The 25,087-nt window shown below is 44.8% G+C and overlaps 2 protein-coding genes across 4 annotated transcripts in view; both read left to right on the top strand.

The window, feature by feature from the left end:
• LOC141047302 (uncharacterized) overlaps positions 1 to 11,142 on the top strand; it is a 36,169-nt gene extending 25,027 nt beyond the window's left edge. For 2 of the 3 annotated variants that reach the window (XM_073542357.1, XM_073542358.1), the window contains exon 7: positions 9,645 to 11,142. In XM_073542357.1, the coding sequence (XP_073398458.1) occupies positions 9,645 to 11,089 (1,445 nt within the window). In that variant the 3' untranslated portion in view covers positions 11,090 to 11,142. The remainder of the gene's footprint in view (positions 1 to 9,644) is intronic. The other variant, XM_073542359.1, reaches the window with a different exon arrangement.
• Positions 1 to 25,087, top strand: part of LOC141047344 (uncharacterized) — a 549,461-nt gene that overhangs the window by 145,342 nt on the left and 379,032 nt on the right. The window lies entirely within an intron of this gene.

The raw sequence follows: 25,087 nt of genomic DNA, 5'->3' as shown, positions 1-25,087 counted from the left end.
GGATCTTACAAATTATTTTCCAACTTCGCACAATACCCTATATACGATTGTACACTACTGTCTCAGCACATGGCAGTATTCAGAAGGAAAGGAGCGCCATTTACCTATTTGAATGCAGATCTTGCTGGAATAGTTTGCAGACACAATGTATTGGGAGCACTGTGGTCACCTGGCAACTCAAAAGATGGCCACCATGAACATGCTAGGCACTATCTTCTCTGCTTTCCATATCCCAAGGATTGGCTTGCTCATTGTCCTTAACCCCTTTTTGACAGATGACACACTATCCCGTCCATGTGCCCTAGGACTTAACTCCCAAGGACTGGACAGTACGTCATTATCGATCAGCGGCACTCACGGGGGATGCGCCGCTAATCGCGGACGGGTGTCAGCTGATTACCACAGCTGACACCCGGCACTATGTGCCAGGAGCGATCACGGACCACTCCCAGCACATTAACCCCCAGCACACTGCGATCAAACATGATCTCAGTGTTCCAGGGGCATAGGGAAGAATCGTGCAAGGAGGGGGCTCCCTGCGTGCTTCCCTGAGACCCTCGGAACAACGCAATATGCTTGCGTTGTTCCAAGGGCCTCCTCCCTGCAGAGAAGCATCCTGCACTGCCTGTCAGATCGCTGATCAGACACAGTGCAGTAACATATAGTAATGTCCCCCCGGGACAATGTAATAAAGTAAAAAAAAAAGTGTAAAAATAATTTTTAAAAAATTCCTAAATAAATTTAAAAAAAAATTCCCTGATAAAGTCTTATTTTTTTGTAAATAACAAAACAATAACAATACACATTTACTATTGCTGCGTCCATAACGACCTGCCCTATAAGACTGTCCCACTAGTTAACCCTGCTAGAGAACTCCTTAAAAATAAAATCAAGGCAAAAAACAATGCTTTATCATCATACCACCAAACAAAAAGTGCAATAATACGTGATCAAAAAGACAGATGTAAATGAACATGGTACCGCTGAAAATGACATCTTGTCCCACAAAAAATGAGCCACCATACAGCATCATCAGCAAAAACAAAAAAGTTAAAGCTCGCAGAATAAAGCGATGCAAAAATAATTATTTTTTATATAAAATTGTTTTTATTGTATAAAGGCACCAAAACATAAAAAAATAATATAAATGAGGTATCGCTGTAAGCGTACTGACCCGAAGAATAAAACCACTTTATCAATTTTACCACACGCGGAACGGTGTGTCATGTCGGCGCCGCCTGTCAGGCCGGTGCCGGCGCTCCCTGTCATGCCGGCGCCGGCTGTCAGGTCGGTCCCGACACACACTGTCATGCCGGGCCCCGCGCCCTCTGCTGCTGCTCCCAGGATCGGCTCACCACTCCTGCCGCCGCGCTGCGTCCTCAGCCTTCCGTCCAGCAGCCCAGGGGATCCAGCATGCTAATCCTCCTCCCTTTCTTGCTCCTGTCCTGGGCATGCGCCTTAGGCCGCAGGCGCACGCTCCTCTCTCCCCTTAACTCCTTCTGCACCCTCCCGGTGGAGCGATCTCTAATCAAGCTCCAGCACAGGGTATATCAGGCGGCTCCTCCCTCATGGAGGCGCCTGATTATCGTGTGCATCCTGTACGGTACTCTGGCCCCGTCCTGACGCTCTCTGACTTCAGTCGTCCTGACTCTGGTCGCTCTGACTCTGGTTGCTCTGACTCTGGTCGCTCTGACTCTGGTCGCTCCTGACTCTGGTTACTCCTGACTCCGGTCGCTCTCACTCTGGTCGCCCCTGTCTCCGGTTGCCCCTGATCCCTGCTTGGTGTGTCCTCCAGCTTAGTCCTCTGCACCTCCACATCTGTATTCCTTTCCGCCTGTCTTAGCCTCCACCTTGCTAGCCTCATTTCCCCTGGCCCGGTTAGGCAATCTCGTTCACACGGAGCCGTCCATCTTGCTATCAGCTGTCGCGGTATTCGACTCCCTCTAGCATGCTCCTAACGGTCCTTGTATAGGGGTCGGCACCACCTGGTCAGCTCGCCCCTGGGAGCTTCGGTGCCGTGACCCAGAGGGTCCACTCTTGCCACTCATGACAGTATAATTAGGCCATGGACCCCGCTGGTGCCTCGGCCGCGACCCAAAAAGAATTACTCTTTTTGCGGGAAAACCAAACCTGGATTATGGCCTTTATGAAATCCATGGACACCCGATTGTCCGCCATGCAAACCTCCGATCCCGGGAGTGCCCCCCTGCTGGCGGGACTCCAGGAGGAGCTCGCGCAGCAGCGTGATACTCAGTCCTATAGCCTTAGTTATATGGTTTCAGTTGATGATCGTTTACTTTCCCTTCAGTCCTCTGCCGGGGCCTCTGCCCCGTCTCGTGACTCAGTCCCTCGCCGGCCGCCACATTTGGGTAAGCCTCATAGGTATAACAGGAATCCTAAATTGTGTCGGGGGTTCCTCAACCAATGCCGCTTACATTTCGAGCTTTTGCCCCAGCAGTACCCGTCTGATCGTGCCAAGGTGGCATTTATCGTGTCCCATCTCGATGGGGAGGCCTTGGCGTGGGTGAATCCCCTATGGGAGCGGGATGACCCAGTTGTGTCCACCATACAAAACTTCATGGACACCTTCCGCCGAGTTTTTGATGAACCAAGGCGCTTTGCTTCCACCACTGAGTCCGTCAGGGAACTCATACAGTGGGACAGTATGCCATTCATTTTAGAACACTTTCCTCGGAGCTGGGATGGAATAATGAGGCTTTGGTAGGGGCCTTTTGGAGGGGTCTTTCGAGTAAAATCAAAGACGAGCTTGCTGGTAGGGACACCCCCACTGCATTAGAGGACCTTTTGTACCTGGCCACACGTATTGATCTACGGTTCCAGGAACGCTCCCGCGAGTCGGTCAGGGAGAGAGGGCCCTCTAGGTTTAATCCGGTATTTAGTCCATGTCCCACCAAGCCTCCCAGTAGTGCTGCCCCGGAGCCCATGCAGGTGGACCACGTGAAGTTGTCTGAGCTGCGGCGCAGGGAGAGACTTGCGCAAGGGATATGCCTCTATTGTGGTGGAACCAATCACTTTCTACGTTCCTGTCCAGAGAGACCGGGAAACTCCTCCGCCTAGGCCAGGTAGGAGAGGCCTCCCTAGGTAACTCTGTTTCCTCTCTACCCCTTACTGTCTCAGCATTGATTATCCTAGGTCGGGAGCGTAGATCTGTGGAGGCGTATGTGGACTCGGGTGCGGCTGGCAACTTCATTCGGTTGGAAGAAGTTGACAAGTTCCGGATTCCAGTTGTCACTCCGGCCTCCTACATCCGTTGCCTGTCCCCGAAGCTCCATGGCAACATATCGCCATGGATTTTGTTACTGATCTACCTCGCTCCTCCGAATGCACAACTATTTTGGTGGTAGTAGATAGATTTTCCAAGATGGCTCATTTCGCTCCATTGCGTGGCTTACCCACGGCCCCTGAATTGGCCAAGATCTTCATTCATCAAATTTTCAGACTGCATGGGCTCCCTCAACGGATCGTGTCTGATCGCGGGGTACAGTTTACCTCCCGCTTCTGGAGAGCGCTCTGTAAACTCTTGGGCATATCTCTGGATTTCTCTTCAGCATATCACCCACAGACCAACGGGCAAGTCGAACGAGTCAACCAAGTTTTGACCTCCTACCTATGCAACTTCACTAATGCACATCAAGATAATTGGGTAGATCTCCTTCCCTGGGCAGAGTTCACCCATAATAACCATTCTAACGAATCTACCACCTGATCCCCGTTTTTTTGTCGTCTATGGTTAGAACCCAGGTGTACCTCTTCCTATATCTTCATCCTTTGGCGTTCCTGCTGCCGATGCACTCTCCCAAGAATTTGCCCAAGTCTGGAGGAAGACCAAGGAGGCTCTCGTACAGGCTGCACTCCGGATGAAGAGACATGCCAACAAGAGGCGGAGGGATCTTCCACCATACCGTCCTAGAGACAAAGTCTGGCTGTCGACCAAACATATCCGCTTGAAAATCCCTTCCTACAAGCTGCGTCCCCGGTACATTGGCCCCTTTGAGATTCTTGGATGCATTAACAACGTGACCTATAAATTGAGGCTGCCTGCTTCACTCCGGGTCCCTAACGCCTTCCATGTCTCGCTCCTGAAACCAGTCATCCTCAACCAGTTTTGCCTTGCTCCCCTGGTGCTCCTCAGCCACTAGGGGCAGATGACGTCTTTGAAGTGAAAGATATTTTGGCCATGAAAAAGGTTAGGGGTAAGACCTGCTTCCTCATCGATTGGAAGGGTTTCGGTCCTGAGGAGAGGTTATGGGAACCTCAAGAGAATGTTGATGCTCCATGCATCATAGACAGATTCTTGGCCAATCTCCGGAGGGGGAGACGTAAAAGGGGGGTACTGTCATGCCGGCGCCGCCTGTCAGGCCGTTGCCGGCGCTCTCTGTCATACCGGCGCCGGCTGTCAGGTCGGTATCAGCACGCACTGTCATGCCGGGCCCCGCTCCCCCTGCTGCTGCTCCCAGGATCTCCTCCTGACTCCCCGCTCTCTCCTCCTGCCGCCGCGCTGCGTCCTCAGCCTTCCGTCCAGCAGCCCAGGGGATTCAGCATGCTAATCCTCCTTGTCTTGCTCCTGTCCTGGGCATGCGCCCTAGGCCGCGGGCCCGCCCTCCTCTCTCCCCTTAACTCCTTCTGCACCATCCCGGGGGAGCGATCTCTAATCAAGCTCCAGCACAGGGTATATCAGGCGGCTCCTCCCTCATGGAGGCACCTGATTATCGAGTGCATCCTGTACGGTACTCTGGCCCCGTCCTGACGCTCTCTGACTTCAGTTGTTCTGACTCCAGTCGCCCCTGACTCTGGTCGCTCCTGACTCCGGTCGCTCTGACTCCGGTCGCCCCTGACTCCGGTCGCCCCTGACTCCGGTCGCTCCTGACTCCGGTCACTCCTGGCTCCGGTCGCTCCTGACTGCGATCGCCCCTGCCTCCGGTTGCCCCTGATCCCTGCTTGGTGTGTCCTCCAGCTTAGTCTCCTGCACCTCCACATCCGTATTCCTTTCCACCTGTCTTAGCCTCCAACTTGCTAGCCTCATTTCCCCAGGCCCGGTTAGGCAATCTCGTTCACACGAGCCGTCCCTCTTGGTATAAGCTGTCGCGGTATTCAACTCCCTCTGGCCTGCTCCTAACGGTCCCTGTATAGGGGTCGGCACCACCTGGTCAGCTCGTCCCTGGGAGCTTCGGTGCCGTGACCCAGAGGGTCCACTCTCGCCACTCAACACACGGTGTAAACACCCCCCCAAAAGAAATTCACAAATTACTGTTTTCTGTTCATTCTGCCTCCCAAAAATCGGAATAGAAAGCGATCAAAAAATGTCATGTGCCTGAAAATGGTACCAATAAAAATGTCAAATCTTCCCACAAAAAATAAGATCTCACATGACTCTGTGGGTCAAAATATGGAAAAATTATAGCTCTCCAAATGTGGTGATGCAAAAACTATTTTTTGCAATAAAAAGTGTCTTTTAGCATGTGACAGCTGCCAAACAAAAAAACCCCGCCATCAATAGTAAATCAAACCCCCCATTATCTCCCCCTTAGTTAGGGAAAAATAATAATATTAAAAAAATATATTTATTTCCGTTTTCCCGTTAGGGCTAGGGTTAGGGTTGAGATTAGGGATAGGGGTGTGTTGGGGTTAGGGTTGGAGTTAGAATTGGGGGGTTTCCACTGTTTGGGCACATCAGGGGCTCTCCAAACTCGACATGGCGTCTGATCTCAATTCTAGCCAATTCTGCGTTGAAAAAGTCAAACGGTGCTCCTTCCCTTCCAAGCTCTGCCATGTGCTCAAACAGTGGTTTGCCCCCACATATGGGGTATCAGCCTACTCAGGACAAATTGGACAACAACTTATGGGGTATAATTTCTCCTGTTACCCTTGGGAAAATAAAAAATTAGGGGCAAAAAGATCATTTTTGTGGAAAAAAAATGATTATTTTTTATTTTATGGCTCTACGTTATAAACTTCTGTCAAGCACTTGGAGGGTCAAAGTGCTCACCGCACATCTAGATAAGTTCCTTGGGGGGGTCTAGTTTCCAAAATGGGGTCACTTGTGGGGGTTTCAACTGTTTAGGCACATCAGGGGCTCTCCAAACGTGACATGACACCAGCAGACCATTCAAGTCTGCATTCCAAAACGTTACTACTTCCCTTCCAAGCCCCAAAGTGTGTCCATACAGTAGTTTCCTCCCACATATGAGGTATCAGTGTGCTCAGGACAAATTGCACAATAACTTTTGGGGTCCTGTTTCCCTTGGGAAAATAAAAATTGGGGGTGAAAATATGATTTTTGTGGAAAAATATATGATTTTTTAATTTTACGGCTGTACGTTATAAACTTCTCTGAAGCCCTTGGGGGTTCAAAGTTCTCACCACACATCTCGATAAGTTCCTTGGGTGGTATAGTTTCCAAAATGGGACCATTTGTGGGGGGTTTCCATTGTTTAGGCACATCAAGGCGTCTCCAAATGCGACATGGCGTCCGATCTCAATTCCAGCCAATTTTGCGCTGAAAAAGTCAAACGGCGCTCCTTCCCTTTCCAAGCTCTGTCATGTGCTGCAACAGTAGTTCCCCCCACACATATCAGGTATCAGCGTACTGAGGACAAATTGCACAATAAATTTTGGGGTCCAATTTCTCCTGTCACCCTTGGTAAAATAACAAAATGGACCTGAAGTAATTTTTTTGTGAAAAAAGTTAAATGTTCATTTTTTTTTAAACATTCAAGAAATTCCTGTGAAGCACCTGAAGGGTTAATAAACTTCTTAAATGTGGTTTTGAGCACCTTGAGGGGTGCAGTTTTTAGGATGGAGTCACTTTTGTGTATTTTCTATCATATAGACCTCTCAAAGTGACTTCAAATGTGATGTGGTCCCTAAAAAAACGGTGTTGTAAAAATGAGAAATCGCTGGTCAACTTTTAACCCTTATAACTTCCTAACGAAAAAAAAGTTGGTTCCAAAATTGTGCTGATGTAAATTAGACATGTGGGAAATGTTACTTATTAAGTATTTTGTGTGCCATATCTCTGTGATTTAAGAGCATGAAAATAAAAAGTTGGAAAATTGCAAACATTTCCAAAATTTTCGCCAAATTTCCGTTTTTTTTCACAAATAAACGCAAGTTATATCAATGAAATTTTACCACTAACATGAAGTACAATATGTCACGAGAAAACAATGTCAGAATCACCGGGATTCATGGAAGCGTTCCAGAGTTATGACATAAAGGGACAGTGGTCAGAATTGGAAAAATTGGCCCGGTCATTAACGTTCAAACCACACTTGCGGGTTAAGGGGTTAAACACCCTTACATGGATCTGGACCTACACTGGGGCCCCTAGGCTGTGACCATGGTGTTACCTGCTATTCTGTGGTATTACATGTCAAGAAGAATAGTCAGGTAGCTTGGTCAGAGACAGAATACACAATCAGAAGACACAAGAGTAGTCAATAAACGGGCCACGGTCACAGCAGGAAACAAATACACAAGCCGCAAGCTGAACACAGAGGACTGAACCAGAGAAGAACATCGCTTTATCTGGCAGATTCCTGCCATATGCTTTGAGATATAGTAGGGTGTGGTACTTTCCAATTGGCTGAAGTAGGGAGCAGATTACTCCAGCTGGACAACAGGAACAGATCCTAGATGAGATTGGACACACCATATGCAGAATCCCTAAAGTAACTAAATGACAGAAAACCAGAATAGTCGAAATCCCCATAAAGTGATTCCATTTTATAAATTAATTCACTGAGAGTTATAATCTATAGGAGAACTGAATATTTGACTCCACGGCCACTTTCCGGAAATTAACACGCAGTGGATGTTGGAGAGTGAAGATAACACATTTGCCATTTTATTACCCAAAACATAGTGCCCAGATTGTGCTCCAGGAGACACAGACTGCAAATTCAGTGGATTCTTCTCACTATAGTATTGCTAAATACAGGGATCCTAAATGTTGTTTGAGCACACTGCAAGGCTGAGAAATGAGAGCGGATTTTGCTGGATTAGTTTCTAGAAACCCTGTTGCTTTTCAACAGTGTCATGATCCAAGGTGGATCTGACAAGTAAATGGACAAAGTGAACTTTTTTTCCTTTGTCTTGGTGCCAAAGTGGGTTGATTGCCCCCCGGTGGCCATTAGAATTATTACACGTGGTGTCGTTCATTCTAAGTTGCCCCGGTGGTGGTGAGTGGTATCGCACTTTAGTTCTTTAGTTTTAATGTGCACGTATTACAAATCTGGTGTGAGGCTCTATAAAAGAGTATCAGGTGTGTTCAATCACTGTTGGTGATAGGTATTCAGTCACAAGTAAGCCTGGGTGAAAGATGGAGCTGAACAGGAGTCCTGGGCAGCCCAGCCAGAGGGGACGAGTGGCAGCTATGGAGTCTGCATGGAGTGCTGGCATGGATTGGTGGAGTCCAATGATGGGGTCTGCAGGAAGGGCTGGCATGGCGTGGTGGAGTCGCAGTTTATGGTGTCAGCAGGAGGTGCTTGCATGGCTTGGTGGAGTGGCGACTGTGGTGAGAGTTGCACTCAGCATGCTGGACTTGGTTGCTGAAAACTGGACTCAAGCATGCTGGACTTATTGGCAGAAAAGTTGGACTCAAGCATGCTGGACTTTTTGGCAGAAGCTGGACTCATCTTTGGGACTCTGTTTGCTGGGCAGCTGCAACTGGTGGTGGACTCTGCTCCATGGCTGCACTGGGGTGATGGATCCGGTTGTGGTGATGGATCCGGTTGGAGGAGAAGATGCACGCAGGTGGTGGGCTCTGTTGCTAGGAGCGTACGCAACAGAGCAAAGCTAAGTGGTGTTCCCCCTGTATTGTCATTTTCCCTTATGTGTGTTTAGTGCAGTGGTGGGATTAGTTTCCGCACCGACCAATTCCCTAGTGAGGGTTTAGGTGCAGGGCGAGTCAGGGTTTGAGGTACGCGTGCGTTGCCCGGTGCAGAACCAGCATAGGGAACGTTAGGAGTGCAGGGACACTGGCTCAGGGGAGTACAGGAGGTCTGCACGTCCCTATTCCCTATCGCAGGGCCCACCATTGTTATTGTTACCCAGGTTTCCCCTTTATTATTTAAATTCGCCTTACTGGAGGCGGGGTTTCCAGACCACTGTATATATAACGTGTATTACCTAAATTCGCCAGTTGGAGGCGGTGTATCCAGCTGCATGGTTTATTATTTAAATTCGCCCTACTGGAGACGGTGTATCCAGGGTCACACGTGTCATGGGTTCGCCTTGCGGTACTCGCTGCGTCCAGACACACGTGACAGTGACAAACAGGCTTTGAGCCACTAATAGTGTGGGAACCTTTGTTTTTCCATCGACAGGTGATGGACCTGAATGGGAACTGTTTTTTTGTGAGATGAGAATTGGTATTATTTTTGCCTACATAACATTGTTTGGTTTCTTATAATTCTATATTTGGGAGGCAGAATGAACGAACAGTTGAACACCACACACTACTCGTTCATCCAACAAGGTTTTCTATTAGACTGTGAACTGTCATTGTCTTTGTAAATAAAGTTTTTTACATATCTTGCCATTTTTATGGACAGTTTAAGTATAAATGTTCAAAAATATAAAACTCAAGGATGTATTATTAAAAATATTTTTTTTTATCTTAGCAGATTACTGTACCAGGATATCAGAGGGACAGATGACATCTTTAATTTTTAAATCTGACGATCTTGAGATCCTTCAAGATACAACTGAAGTGATTGCTATTACTCCAGATATACCATCATCCATTCACAACACCAATCTGTCATCTGAGCCTATGGAACAGGTCTCCTCTTCTGACTCATTACCGACTACTAAGGAAAATCAAAGTCGCAAAAGAGGCATTAAAAAACAAACTGCTCCTAAAGCAAAGAAGTCATTTTCATGTTCAGAATGTGGGAAATATTTTACATGGAAATCGTATTTTATTAAGCACCAGAGAATTCACACAGGGGAGAAGCCTTTTTCCTGTTCAGAATGTGGAAAATGTTTTAACCGGAAAGCGCATCTTGATAGACACCAGAGAACTCACACAGGGGAGAAACCTTTTTCCTGTTCAGAATGTGGGAAATGTTTTAACCGGAAATCGATTCTTGATAGCCACCAGAGAACTCATACAGGGGAGAAGCCTTTTTCCTGTTCAGAATGTGGGAAATGTTTTACACAGAAACCAGATTTGGTTAAGCACCAGAGAACCCACACAGGGGAGAGGCCTTTTGCATGTTCAGAATGTGGAAAGTGTTTTTACCGGAAATCAGATGTTTTTATACATCAAAGAACACACACAGGTGAGAAGCCTTTTTCATGTTCAGAATGTGGGAAATGTTTTAATTGGAAAACAAATCTTGATAACCACCAGAGAATGCACAGAGGGGAGAAGCCTTTTTCATGTTCAGAATGTGGGAATTATTTTAACCAGAAAGAGCATCTTGTTAAGCACCAGAGAATTCACACAGGGGAGAAGCCTTTTTCCTGTTCAGAATGTGAGAAATGTTTTACCCGGAAAGAGCATCTTGATAACCACCAGAGAGCACACACAGGGGAGAAGCCTTTTTCCTGTTCAGAATGTGGGAAATGTTTTAACCGGAAAGAGCATCTTGTTAGACATCAGAGCAGTCACACAGGGGAGAAACCTTTTTCCTGTTCAGAATGTGGGAAATGTTTTAACCGGAAAGAGCATCTTGATATCCACCAGAGAGCACACACAGGGGAGAAACCTTTTTCCTGTTCAGAATGTGGGAAATGTTTTAACCGGAAAGAGTATCTTGATAACCACCAAAGAGCACATACAGGGGAGAAGCCTTTTTCCTGTTCAGAATGTGGGAAATGTTTTAACCGGAAAGAGTATCTTGATAGCCACCAGAGAACCCACACAGGGGAGAAGCCTTTTTCCTGTTCAGAATGTGGGAAATGTTTTAGCCGGAAAGAGCATCTTATTAGACATCAGAGCAGTCACACAGGGGAGAAACCTTTTTCCTGTTCAGAATGTGGGAAATGTTTTAGCCGGAAAGCGCTTCTTGTTAGACATCAGAGCGGTCACACAGGGGAGAAGCCTTTTTCATTTTCTTAATGTGGGAAATAATTTACTTGGAAATCAACTGTTAATAAACATCAGAGCTGTCACATAGGGGAGAAGCCTTGTTTTCTGTTCAGAATGTTGGAATCGTTTTAACCAAAATTGGATCTTCTTATAGGGGTGGCCTCTTGTCATTCCTCATGTTTGCTGACAAAAGGAAAAAACTTAAACTTAATTCCCAATGTAAAACTATACCCATAATTCACCCCCTGAAGGTTAGTCAGAAGGGGACTAATATACCACATGCTTCAGTGTATATCATGAGGTGACATATACACACTTGCTCTCCAAGACTCTCATTTTTATGGGTTTCATTGTCCTCACCCAAGGCGACTCATCAGAAGACTATTTAATATCTATAATATAATGCTGGGAGCGTCACTCTGTCCGAAGCCTTTATAGACTGCAGAAGCGCAACTCGCCTGCGCAGTCTGGCTCCAGACAGAAGACGGCATCCAGCTTTACAGGTAACCGGTATGGTGCCGGAGATAGCGGTACGCGTAGTCACTGAATGCATACCGTGATCTCCGGCGCCATACTTACATACTTACCTGTCCGAGAGGAGCGTTGCCGCGGCGCTTCTCTTCTCACCGGAGACCGCGGCAGGAGTGCACGTTGGAATCGCGCATGCGCATAGCGCTATCCGGCGCCATTTTAATGAAGACACATTTGCAGTGTGTCTTCAGCAATATGGCGCCGGACAGCGCGGTATGGGCATGCGTGAACTCCAGCCACACTCCTCCCCCGGCCTCCGGCAGAAAAGGACAGCGCTGGAGCATAGGGAAGAAAGGTGAGTATAAATGTTTTTGTTTTTTTTATGTGTGCAATTTATTAGGGGTGAGGGGGACCATGCATGCCAGGATTCCGGGGTGAGCGGGACCATGCATACCAGGATTGAGGGGTGAGGGGACCATGCATTCCAGGATTGGGGGGTGAGAGGGACCATGCATACCTGGATAGGTGTTTGAGGGGACCATTCATACTAGGATTGTGGGGGTGAGGGGACCATGCATGCCATGATAGGTATGAGGGTGTACCATGCATACCAGGATTGTGGGGTGAGGGAACCATGAATACTAGGATATGGATGAGGGTGTACCATGCATACCAGGATAGGGATGAGGGGATACCATGCATACCAGGATAGGGATGAGGGGATACTATGCATACCAGGATTGGAGGGTGAGGGGACCATGCATACCAGGATGAGCAATGGGGTGCCATGCATACCAGGATTGGGAGGGGACCATACATACCAGAATAGGGATGAGGGGGCCATGCATAGCAGGATAGGGATGAGGGGTACCATACATACCAGGATAGGGGTGAGGGGTTCCATGCATACCAGGATAGGGATGGGGGGTGCCATGCATACCAAGATAGGGATGAGGGGTACCATGCATACCAGGATAGGGATGAGGGGTACCATACATACCAGGATAGGGATGAGGGGTGCCATGCATACCAGGATAGGAGGGGGGCAGCACATACCAGGATGGGAGACCGTATACTAATAAAAATGCTTGCCACCCGTGCGTAGAACGGGTTCATAGCTAGTTTACCTATATTCAAGCAAAACGAGGATGTGGAGAACCACACAAATCACGACTACTAGATCCAAATATTACAACAAAGGATATACTTCATTGAGGAATGCGGACAGCACAGGAAAAATGGGGGAGCATGTGCAGGGGACAATAAAGTGCGACAGTGCAAAAAGGCGCGCTAAACCTGACTGAGATCCCACAATGTAGTGTCAATATGTAAATGGCTGCAGGCAGACACCGACTGTGAAATTGAGTAACATGTGCCACATTAATATAATTTATGGTAACGGTCATATATGCATTCTTAATTTCATATTGGAACCATGATAAGAACTATAGGAAAATTAGACCATAAGTCTGTTATGGAATGATAAGGTGATACAATTATCACCTGTCTCAGGGTACGGCTGACATAATATACACTCCCCACATGGTATCACAGGAGAGTCACAGACCAGGGAATGTTAGCTACATATAAGAAATGCACAACCCCCACAGGAGAGAGCACATATTGAGCTCCCACAACATGACAGGGGAAAGGAAAAAAGAGGCCTTAATTACCTAGGTGGACACCAGTGCGGTCAGACAGGCTTGCAGCGTGTCTCCCCGACGCGCGTTTTGTAGCCAGGCCCCTTTGTCACGCCCTTTTTGCACTGTCGCACTTTATTGTCCCCTGCATATGCTCCCCCTTTTCCTGTGCTGTCCGCATTCCTCAATAAAGTACACTCACTGGCCACTTTATTAGGTACACCTGTCCAACTGTGTGTTAAGACTTAATTTCTAATCAGCCAATCACATGGCGGCAACTCAGTGCATTTAGGCATGTAGACATGGTCAAGACAATCTCCTGCAGTTCAAACCGAGCATCAGTATGGGGAAGAAAGGTGATTTGAGTGCCTTTGAACGTGGCATGATTGTTGGTGCCAGAAGGGCTGGTCTGAGAATTTCAGAAACTGCTGATCTACTGGGATTTTCACGCACAACCATCTCTAGGGTTTACAGAGAATGGTCCGAAAAAGAAAAAAAATCCAGTGAGCGGCAGTTCTGTGGCCGGAAATGCCATGTTGATGCCAGAGGTCAGAGGAGAATGGGCAGACTGGTTCGAGCTGATAGAAAGGCAACAGTGACTCAAATTGCCACCCGTTACAACCAAGGTAGGCAGAAGAGCATCTCTGAACGCACAGTGCGTCGAACTTTGAGGCAGATGGGCTACAGCAGCAGAAGACCACACTGGGTACCACTCCTCTCAGCTAAGAACAGGAAACTGAGGCTACAATTTGCACAAGCTCATCGAAATTGGACAGTAGAAGATTGGAAAAACGTTGCCTGGTCTGATGAGTCTCGATTTCTGCTGCGACATTCGGATGGTAGGGTCAGAATTTGGCGTAAACAACATGAAAGCATGGATCCATCCTGCCTTGTATCAACGGTTCAGGCTGGTGGTGGTGGTGTCATGGTGTGGGGAATTTTTTCTGGGCACTCTTTGGGCCCCTTGGTACCAATTGAGCATCGTTGCAATGCCACAGCCTACCTGAGTATTGTTGCTGACCATGTCCATCCCTTTATGACCACAATGTACCCAACATCTGATGGCTACTTTCAGCAGGATAATGCGCCATGTCATAAAGCTCGAATCATCTCAGATTGGTTTCTTGAACATGACAATGAGTTTACTGTACTCAAATGGCCTCCTCAGTCACCAGATCTCAATCCAATAGAGCATCTTTGGGATGTGATGGAACGGGAGATTCGCATCAGGGATGTGCAGCCGACAAATCTGCGCCAACTGTGTGATGCCATCATGTCAATATGGTCCAAAATCTCTGAGGAATGCTTACAGCACCTTGTTGAATCTCTGCCACGAAGAATTGAGGCAGTTCTGAAGGCAAAAGGGGGTCCAACCCCTTACTAGCATGGTGTACCTAATAAAGTGGCCAGTCAGTGTATATCCTTTGTTGTAATATTTGGATCTAGTAGTCGTGATTTGTGTGGTTCTCCACATCCTCGTTTTGTGTTATATAACGACCGATCTTCAATTGTCCACTATTTAACAGCACATCTGTACGGATATTTATTTACAGTTTGCTGTTATATACCTCTGCTGTGATATTATGCTATATTCAAGCAAGACTAGACAAAGAAAACCCTAAAATCATGTATCATGTTATCTGAAGCAGTCAGAAAACTAGCCACATATTGGCAGATCCCAGACTTCACACTATATACTTTGTAAGTTTATAAGCCACTCCAGTGTCAGGAATATAAAGTATGTGAAAATACAGTATAATTGTGTTTTTTTTTCTCCTATAGGGACTGCCCTAGTTTGGTATTGTAACAGCTGTCAATTAGTAGTGCAGACAATTTGTCCTAAACTAAACTCAGTTTTCAGATGGCCCAATATATACCACTCAGGGAAACCTTCCCTGCTCCAAAGATCATTAGCAGCTTCTAACTAATGACCATGCTGCGGTCTGTCAGGGAATGAGTGCAATATCATAAAGACTAGGGATATGTGCAGCCATAATGTCTGGGAGATCTGTGCAATTATTTAGTAAGAATTTGGAAATGATCTCTGGAAGTTAAGTGTTCCCTGAGTGGTACATACTGTATTTTCACATACTATCTATTCCTCACACTGGAGTGGCTTATAAACTTACGAAGTATATAGTTTCAAGCAACAACCTATGGATTTACATCATCAAGTAACCGAGAAGAGAGATCCAGCAAAATGATTCTTTTCAAAAACAAAATTTATTGATGTATATTAAAATATAATTTAAAATAACAAAAATGCCCAGTAGGAGGTAAACAATACCATAATATTTCACCGTCACCAAAAATTGGTATAAAGTGAACTTCTTAAAGCTGCCAGGCTATCCCTCTAAATATAGATATACTGTAAATATTATGCCAAAAAGAGAGAATAACTAAATCATATGATGTCAGTATCAATTGTACATGCCTCCCATACAGGGGTTGGACAAAATAATGGAAACACCTGGAAACATCAACAAAAGTTAGTTTAATATGGTGTAGGTCCACCTTTTGCGGCCTCAATTCTCCAAGGCATGGATTCATACAAGGTGTGAATTGTTTCCAAAGGAATTTTAGCCCATTATTCAGTTAAAACAACCTCCAGTTCTTTGAGCGACGATGGTGGCGGAAATCGACGTCTAACTTGAATCTCTAAAATCCACCATAAATGCTCAATAATGTTGAGGTCTGGGGATTGTGGGGGCCAGATGAGATGCTCAACTTCATTACAATGTTCCTTGTGCTTTAACGATCCTAGCTGTATGAATTGGTGCATTATCATCCTGAAAAATGGCGTTCCCCTCCGGGAACAGTGCTTGAACCATAGGATGCACTTGGTCGCCCAAAATGCCTAAATAATCGCGGCTGTTAATTCTTCCAAGAAGGGATATCATTGGCCCGGCGGATCTCCACGAAATAGTACCCCAGATCATCACAGAACCACCACCATGTTTTACGGTTGGGAGAAGGCGGTCTGGATGGAATGCTTCTTTCGGCTGTCTCCAAACGTACACTCGGACAGAGGTCGGAAATAGGGTAACCGATGATTCGTCTGAGAATATCACGTTTCCACTGCTCGAGGTACCAATGCTCGAGGTTTCTACACCACTTTAAACACTTTGAAACATTTGTCATTGAGAGCAGCGTTTTTTTAATTGCAGCTCTTCGGTGGAATCCAGATTTGTGCAGATCCCGACGAACAGTTTTCGTGGAAACTGGGTTCTGTATGTGTTCATTGCGCTCAGCAGTGATTTTCGGAGCCGTGGTCTTGCGATCCTCTCTCACAATTCGCTTTAGAGTCCGACGGTCTCAGTCAGACCTGTGCTTTGCTGCGGACGTTTTTCAAACGCAGTCATTACTTTGGAGACAGTACCTCTTGACATGCCAAGCATTCGGGCACTTTCTGTTACACTAGCGCCTGCCATACGAGCACAAACAATTTGGCCTCTTTGAAAATCTGAGAGGTCTGCCATTGGTATCAGGTTTTCATCAATGTTCTTACAATTCTGCAAAACAAACAGTTAATTTAGATACACATATCACATAACACAAATAATCAACAACAAAACACTACCATATGTCACGGTTTGCATGTTTATAACATGTTCAAAGATTATGAGATTATGATGCCAAAACGTTAGGTGTTTCCATTATTTTGTCCAACCCCTGTATATAGCATACACATAAATATAAATCCCTATATATATATATATATATACCAACATTGAAGTATATGTAACAGTAAATCTGAAATAGAAATCCTAAAAAGGTATACAGAGGATAGATAATTATACAGGGGACCCAAACGCTAAATTACATAAATAGGCAGGACAGCGGTGACTCCAAGTGGCGTGACCTCCTCCATCCCAACGTGCGTTTCACACTAGCTTCTCCTGGGTTCGTGTCTAGGTTGTGCGTGGCATGTGATTAAATAGCCCAAAGCACCAATCCGGGGAAAGTATTTAGAATAGGGGAGTGATACAGCATCATCACTGACGTAGGCGGTGCATGTGCGGATCCGTGCAGTTGGACATAACGTCACTTCCCGTGACGTGCTCCTTGAACCGCGTGCTGGAACGCATGAGGTTCAATGGTGGAGTGCACTCGGAAATGAACAGCGCAACAGATCCAGCGCAGGCGCGCTGTCAAAGAGAGACGTGATAGTCATTCGCGATGTTAAATGAAAATGTGAAGATGTGTAAACGAGCTGTATTCACCTCTCAAGATTAACAATATCGGCCCAAAGGAAATAAATATTATAAAGTGCAGAAAATAAGGAAAACTGGAGGGGAGTGAATGTGCAGGAAAATTAATTACAGAAAAAGTGCACTAGTGAAAAAGGTGATCTTAATAATCAAATTTTTATTAATGATCATTTATAATAAAAAAAATAATGAGTATCGAAACCCAAAATATGCTTAAATATCTCATAAAAAGTACATGAGTGTAAAGTGACAGAGTGCAAACATGATAAGTTCACAAAACTCCATTTCATAATATTATTAAGTGCATAAGAGCAATCCTACTAATTATTAATCTAATTGATGTTCTCTGTGGTTTTTAATAAAATTTATTTCATTCATTTCTTTCTTTCGATTATTTAGATTTTGCACCATTTTTTCGGGATATTTACTGATATTGTGGGGGATTCCTGATTTTCATCTACTATGGAGGAAGACTGTCCTGGAGCAGGCTTATAATATTGTGAAATGGATTTCACAATTTCTGTTATTTATTGAGGAAGACTTTTCTGAGCATGCTTAGAATTTTGTGAAATTTAATCATGTGAAATTCTCTTATTCGCACTTTATCACTTTGCATTAGGTATGATGCACTTTAGATAGGAAACCTAATTCAAATCAGGGTTTTGTTATTCTTATTGGTTTTATTTAGTAGGATTGCTCTTATGCACTTTATAATATTATGAAATGGAGTTTTGTGAACTTATCATGTTTGCACTCTGTCACTTTACACTTATGTACTTTTCATGAGTGTAAAACAGACTTTTTTGTTTGTGTAAGCCTATAATATTGACTTTTATCATGCTCTTATCCTTGATCACTAGTGATGTTTGCTGAGATGCTAATTATGCATTGTGTTATGGAACCAGTTTGTTGACTTCATAAGCAGAGAGAGAAAAACTATGCAAATAGTTTAAGTAATCAAGTAATGCTACATGATCTCATCTCCTTTCTTAACCTTTATGTAAATACCGAATGAGGGACACTTGTTAAGTCTAAAAATATAGCTTATATAATGAGAGGACACAGAGCAGAGGGTATAAATAGTAAGAAAATAAAGAGATAACAGCGCATTACATTCCTGGAATAAAAATAGGAGATATAAAGTGCAGCAAGTGCTATATGGAATATTCCAGGAATATATTACAGCCCATATAAAGGTGTAAACATCCTAACAAGAGATGGAGATTACAAATCCTATAGACGACATGCCAGTAGTGTACAGATAAAGATGAGATATTTACCACTATTCCCTCTTACATGTGTTTCGCCACATCAGCTTCCTCAGAGAGGGTATGGATAAGGGTTTCCAAAGGTGTTTTTATAGGGTTTCCAACAAACCAAGGTCCTCCACTAATCCAGGCAAGAAGAGTAACTCTGGGATACAGTGGGAGTGTTTCTAAAGGAACTGGGGCTGTTCCCCGGTCCTATCTATGGAACACATGACTGAGTCTGCCAATGTAAGCCAATCACATTGGTGGTTATTGTTTATACCAGCCCTTTCCTATCCAGACTCATGTTATTGGTGTGACACCTAATAGTGGTTGGGACATACCCCTGATGGTTTATTGGTGTAAACCGAATGACCTGAGGCAAATGCCGATCAGAGCTCACAGGGAGTGAGTATACCCCACGTGGGTAAATGCATTTGCGATGTTCCCGAGTGGTGTGTCACGTGAAGGATCCAGGAAACGGAGTCACACACCATCCCAGGTAACTCCGCCTCTGGACACAGCTGATTGGACATAGTCACTGAGAGGGAGTGACCGGAACGACAAAGGATGGGTGTGTCGCCATGGAGAACAGACTGGCCCACGCCACGCAAGCATTCAGCATCCCCAGTGAAGCAGGAGGTTCAGGATAAATATCTGTTGGTAAGAACAAAATGAAGAATGCTGCATAGAGCTATCTGGTAGCGATCAATCAGGTAAAGTGATAGTGAGGGATGTCAGGAAACAAAACAAGTGGACAGTGAAAGTGCAAATGTGCAACGGAGGAGAAATGCATAATAAAAAGTGATTATTGCAGCCATTTTGGAAAGTAAAAAAATTCATTTTTTTCCTCATTAATGTACACTCTGCACCCCATCTTGATTGAAAAAAACAGAAATGTAGAAATTTTTGCAAATTTATTAAAAAAGAAAAACTGAAATATCACATGGTCATAAGTATTCAGATCCTTTGCTTAGTATTGAGTAGAAGAACCCTTTTGAGCTAGTACAGCCATTAGTCCTCAGCTGGTACTTAATAAGTAACATTTCCCACATATCTACTTTACATCAGCACATATTTGGAACCAAATTTTTTTTTGTTAGGAAGTTATAAGGGTTAAAATTTTACATAATTTTTTTTATAGAGACCACATCACATTTGAAGTTACTTTGAGGGGCCTATATGATAGAAAATATTCAAAAGTGACACCATTCTGAAAAACTGCACCCCTCAAGGTGCTCAAAACCATATTCAAGACGTTTATTATCCCTTCAGGTGCTTCACAGGAATTTTTGGAATGTTTTTACAAAATTAACATTTAACTTTTTCTCACAAAAAAATTACTTCAGATACAATTCTTTTATTTTCCCAAGGGAAACAGAAGAAATTGGACCCCAAAAGTTGTGCAATTTGGCCTGAGTACGCTGATATGTGCAGGTAAACCACTATTTGGGCGCATGGCAGAGCTCGGAAGGGAAAGAGCGCCATTTTACTTTTTCAACACAAAATTGGCTGGAATTAATATCGGACGCCATGTCGCATTTGGAGAGCCTCTGATGTGCCTAAATAGTGGAAACCCCCACAAGTGACACCATTTTTGAAACTAGACTCCCTAAGGAACTTATCTAGATGTGTGGTGAGTAGTGATGAGCGAACGTGCTCACCACTACTCATTACTCGCCCGAGTATCATGGTACTCAGTATACTCGGCGAGCACCGAGCATTTCCGGGATTACTCGGCGGGATATCGGGTCTCCACCTAGCTTTTTTGGTGGACTTTACGGACCCAATCACAATGCAGGGATTGTCTGCTAGGCCATGAAACGCCGCAGCCATCTTTGTTGTGGTTGTGCAGTGATTGGCTGGCCGCACAACATCAACAGGGGTATAAGAAACCGGGCGCTGCCCTGCTCAGCGCATACAGCTCCGGATAGAGATAGTGTAGGGAGAGCGGCTGCCAATATAGGGTCAGAATTGGGGATTCATTAGTTAGTGTGGAGTCTACCATCCTAAGCTACTCATATCCAGCTAAACCAACAGTCCTTCTAAGGACTAATTCCAGAGTGTATAGGTTCCAGTGTTACCAGTACCGTTACACCTAGCGATGCACCAGTGATCCCGACTAGCGATATGACGCGGTCAGGATCGCTGGTGCATCGCTAGGTGGTCGCTAGTGAGCTGCCTCACAGGCAGATCTCACCAGCGACATCGCAGGGGTCGGGGGTCGCTACTTACCTGTCAGACGAGGCGATTCTGACGTCCTCCCGCCCGGCTCCACGCCTCGCTCGTCGGCGCCACAGGAAGCGCAGCAGGAAGTGGCCGACGAGGAATGGTCCAGGAGCTTCTCGCGCGATCAGCGATAACCAGCGGGGGAGCTGGTCGGAGGTAAGTATCACACATAGCGATATCGCTAGCAATATTGCTGCAACGTCACAAAATCGGTGACTTTACAGCGATATTGCTAGCGATATCGTAGTGTGTAGCGGGGGCTTTAGGCAGGCAGGATAGTGTACGTCGCTCTATACACATCAGTGCAAAGCCTGCAGGCGCTGTATGTGTGTAGATAGATCATTGCATACATCAAGAGGGTCCATTCCGTTCCTGTGTTCTGGTGCTGCTGCTGCTACCTGTAGGATATATTAGCGGTATATAGCTAGCCCCAGGTGTATTTTGAATACAGGCCTCACATTTTTTGGTGTGGTATCTCCGTGCTAGCTCATATCTGCGTGTGCTCAAAGTTTGGCCAATTTGCGGCATTTTAATTTTTTGTCCTGGGTGAAACTGTACTTATCTACAGCACTACTTAGCCAAAAAAAAAGCAAAAAAAACAAAAAACACATTTGTCTTAGTGGTAGCTCCATGCCAGCGCATATCTGTGCATGCATAAGTTTGGCCAGTTTATGGCAGTTTTCTTTTTTTGGTCCTGAGTGTCACTGGACTTAGATACAGCAGTATTTAGCCCAAAAATTATAAAAATACAGGCCACACATTTTTAGTGTGTTATCTCGTGCCAGTTCATATCTGTGTGTGCTCAAAGTTTGGCCAGCTTACGGCTGATTTCTTTTTTTGGTCCTGGGTGTCACTGGACTTAGATACAGCAGTATTTAGCCAAAAAAATTATAAAAATACAGGCCATACATTTTTTGGTGTGGTATCTCCGTGCTAGCTCATATCTGTGTATGCTCAAAGTTTGGCCAGTTTACGGCTGATTTCTTTTTTGTCCTGGGTGAAACTGTTCTTATATACAGCACTAGTTAGCCCAAAAATAAAAAGGGCACATATTTGTCATACTGGTATCTCCGTGGCAGATCATATCTGTGTGTGCTCAAAGTTTGGCCAGTTTACGGCGATTTTCTTTTTTTACCCTGGGTGAAACTGTACTTGTATACAGCACTATTTAGCCAAAAAAAAACAAAAAAACAAAGATTTGTCGTAGTGGTATCGCCGTGCTAACTGATATCTGTGCGTGTTAAAAGTTTGGCCAGTTTAGGCCGGTTTTCCTTTTTTTGTCCTGGGTGTCACAGTACTGACATACAGCACTAGTTAGCCCAAAAATAAAAAAAGCACACATTTATTGTAGTGGTATCGCCGTGCCAGCTGATATCTGTGCGTGCTCAAAGTTTGGCCAGTTTAGGCTGGTTTTCCTTTTTTTGTCCTGGGTGTCACAGTACTTACTGTATATATAGCACTATTGTAGCCCAAAAATAAAACAAAAACAGGGCACCCATTTGTCGTAGTGGTATCTTCGTGCCAGCTCATATCTGTGCGTGCTCAAAGTTTGGCCAGTTTACAGCTGTTTCTTTTTGGGTCCGGGGTGTCACCGGACTTAGATACAGCAGTATTTAGCCCAAAAATTACAAAAAATACAGGCCATACATTTTTCGGTGTGGTATCTGCGTGCTAGCTCATACCTGTGTGTGCTCAAAGTTTGGCCAGTTTACGGCTGTTTTCTTTTTTTGGTCCTGGGTGTCACTGGACTTATATACAGCACTATATAGCACGCCCCAAGTTTTTTTTTTAAATTGTCGTAGTGGTATCTCCGTGCAGCTTATATCTGTGTGTGCTCAAAGTTTGGCCAGTTTACGGCTGTTTTCTTTTTTTGTTCCGGGGTGTCACTGGACTTAGATACAGCAGTATAAGCCCCAAAATGAAAAAAATGCAAGCCACACATTTTTCGGTGTGGTATCTGCGTGACAGCTCATATCTGTGTGTGCTCAAAGTTTGGCCAGTTTACGGCTGTTTTCTTTTTTGGTCCTGGGTGTCACTGGACTTAGATACAGCACTATGTTGCATTAATTTAAAAAACAGCCCACATTTTAAAGTGGGGTACATCTGTGAAATGCCTCATACATCCGTGTCTCAAAAATTGAGGCATTTTTGGCTTAAATTCCCTTTTTTGGCCAGTCTGTCACTCTTGTTATATCCAGCACTCTTTTGCATCCAATAAAAAAAAGAAATATATTTTACAGTGTGGTATATCTGTGACACGCCTCATACATCCATGTGATTAAAATTTGGAGATTTTAGGCTGGTATTTCAGTGTTTTCCTGTCTTGCACTCCAGTTATATACAGCACTCTGTTGCTTTTTTTAAAAAAACAGGCCACATTTTACAGTGGGGGATGTAGGTATAAAGAATTCGGTTTAAAGTTGTTATGGCAGCTTCATGACTGTGTTAAATGCTCCAACTACTACCACCGTCATCATCTTCCACCTAGAGGCAGTCACTGTGCAGATAGAAAGTCTGAGTAGCAGAGGGTGAATGCTTAGGCGCTGTTGTACTCTGTCTTGTACTCTGTCTCTGTATTATGAAGGCTAAATTTTTGTGATGAAATCATGCCTGGAAGTGCCAGAACAAGATTACGTGGAAGTTCACTGAGACAGGACTCGCAACAACTGAAGCCTGGTGTTCCTGGGCAGGATTCTGACAAGCCCTCACCTACTAATACTTAACTGGTTGGCCGCTGACGTTTAAAAGGAGCCCAGGCATTGTCTAGAACTGAAGATAGAGATTTTGACATTTTGGATGCATTTCTAGAGATGTCAATTGGATAGCGTCGTGGTCGGACTTCTACACTACCACATGAGCTGCCGCCTCTCCACCACCCGATTTGCCGCACCTCCCACCTTCCGTGTCTTTCTTATTCTCCCGCAGAATGAAAGTCAGCAAGGACAAGGTCCTCTCCCCTCTCTAAGGCTATGTACCCACGTGTGGATTTTTTGTGGATTTTATGCGTTTTGCCGCGAAAAAGCATAACATAAGCAAGCCATTGAATTCAATGGCTTTCCGCACATGCTGTGCTAATGCTGTGTATTTTTCCGTTGGCTAAATCGCATCATGGAAAAATACACAGCAGGCTCATTCTTTTTGTGGAAAATGTGTGGATGGTACCCAGGGTTTGGAGGAGAGGAGACTGTCCTCCAGGCCCTGGGCACCATATCCCTGGTAAAAATTAAAATAATAAATTGTTGATATTCTCATCTTCCAGCGTCCCCAGGCCTCAGCGATGCTCCCGGCAAGTCCCGCTCCCGTCCCCTTGTGCGACAATGACCTGTGATGACATAGCGGTCTCGCGAGACCGCTACGTCTTCAGAGGTCATTGTCTCAAGGCATTACTAGGACCAGGAGCTGCTGGGAGCATCGCGAGGACCAGGAAGGCTGCGGCAGATGCCAGAAGGTGAGAATATCACAATTTTTTATTTTTTTTATTATTTTTAACATATCTTTTTACTATTGATGCCGCATAGGCAGCATCAATAGTGAAAAAGTTGGTCACACTTGTCAAACACTATGTTTGACAAGTGTGACCAACCTGTCAATCAGCATGCAGATTTTTCACATATTTCCCGCATCAGGGAGTTGCGGAATTGCCGCGGAAAATTCAGTGAAAAATCCGCATGTGGGTACATAGCCTAACTGTCTGTCATTGTAAATTTTTTGGTTTAAACAATATTTATTCCTTTGTATGTAACCCCTTGTCATGTACAGCACCATGAAATAAATGGCGCTATATAAATAACTAAATACTACTACTAATAATATTATATGGGTGTTTCCTAGATACAATCCATCAAATATCTTATTGAAGGTTCTTTTTATGACAACTTTGTTCAGCTGGGCACAAACTATGTCAAATTGGTAGCTATACCCCAGTGGGTGTTGGCAGTCTCATGTTGACTACAGACCCCAGATGTTATGTAGGTCCCTAATCTCACCTGTACTTCAGCAGCATGATGAATTAATTGGAAAAGCACGTGGTATTGGTGTAGCTGTTATTTTCTTGCCAAAGAAACAAAATAACATCAATGAGGTGGTTAGCCACACATGGAATGGAGAAATAGTAAAGATGACAATTGACAAGTAGTTTCACATTTGATGTAAAACACAATTCAACAATTTCCTTAAACTCTTATAACACATTATATTCAAAAGCCTTGAAGAAAAAGATGAATATATTGT

The sequence above is a fragment of the Dendrobates tinctorius genome, unplaced genomic scaffold, assembly GCF_039654945.1.
Source record: "Dendrobates tinctorius isolate UK_male_01 unplaced genomic scaffold, ASM3965494v1 ptg000126l, whole genome shotgun sequence".
In the NCBI taxonomy this organism is placed as follows: domain Eukaryota; kingdom Metazoa; phylum Chordata; class Amphibia; order Anura; family Dendrobatidae; genus Dendrobates; species Dendrobates tinctorius.
The sequence above is the reverse complement of the archived record's forward strand: the minus strand, read 5'-3'. Positions and strand labels throughout refer to the sequence as shown.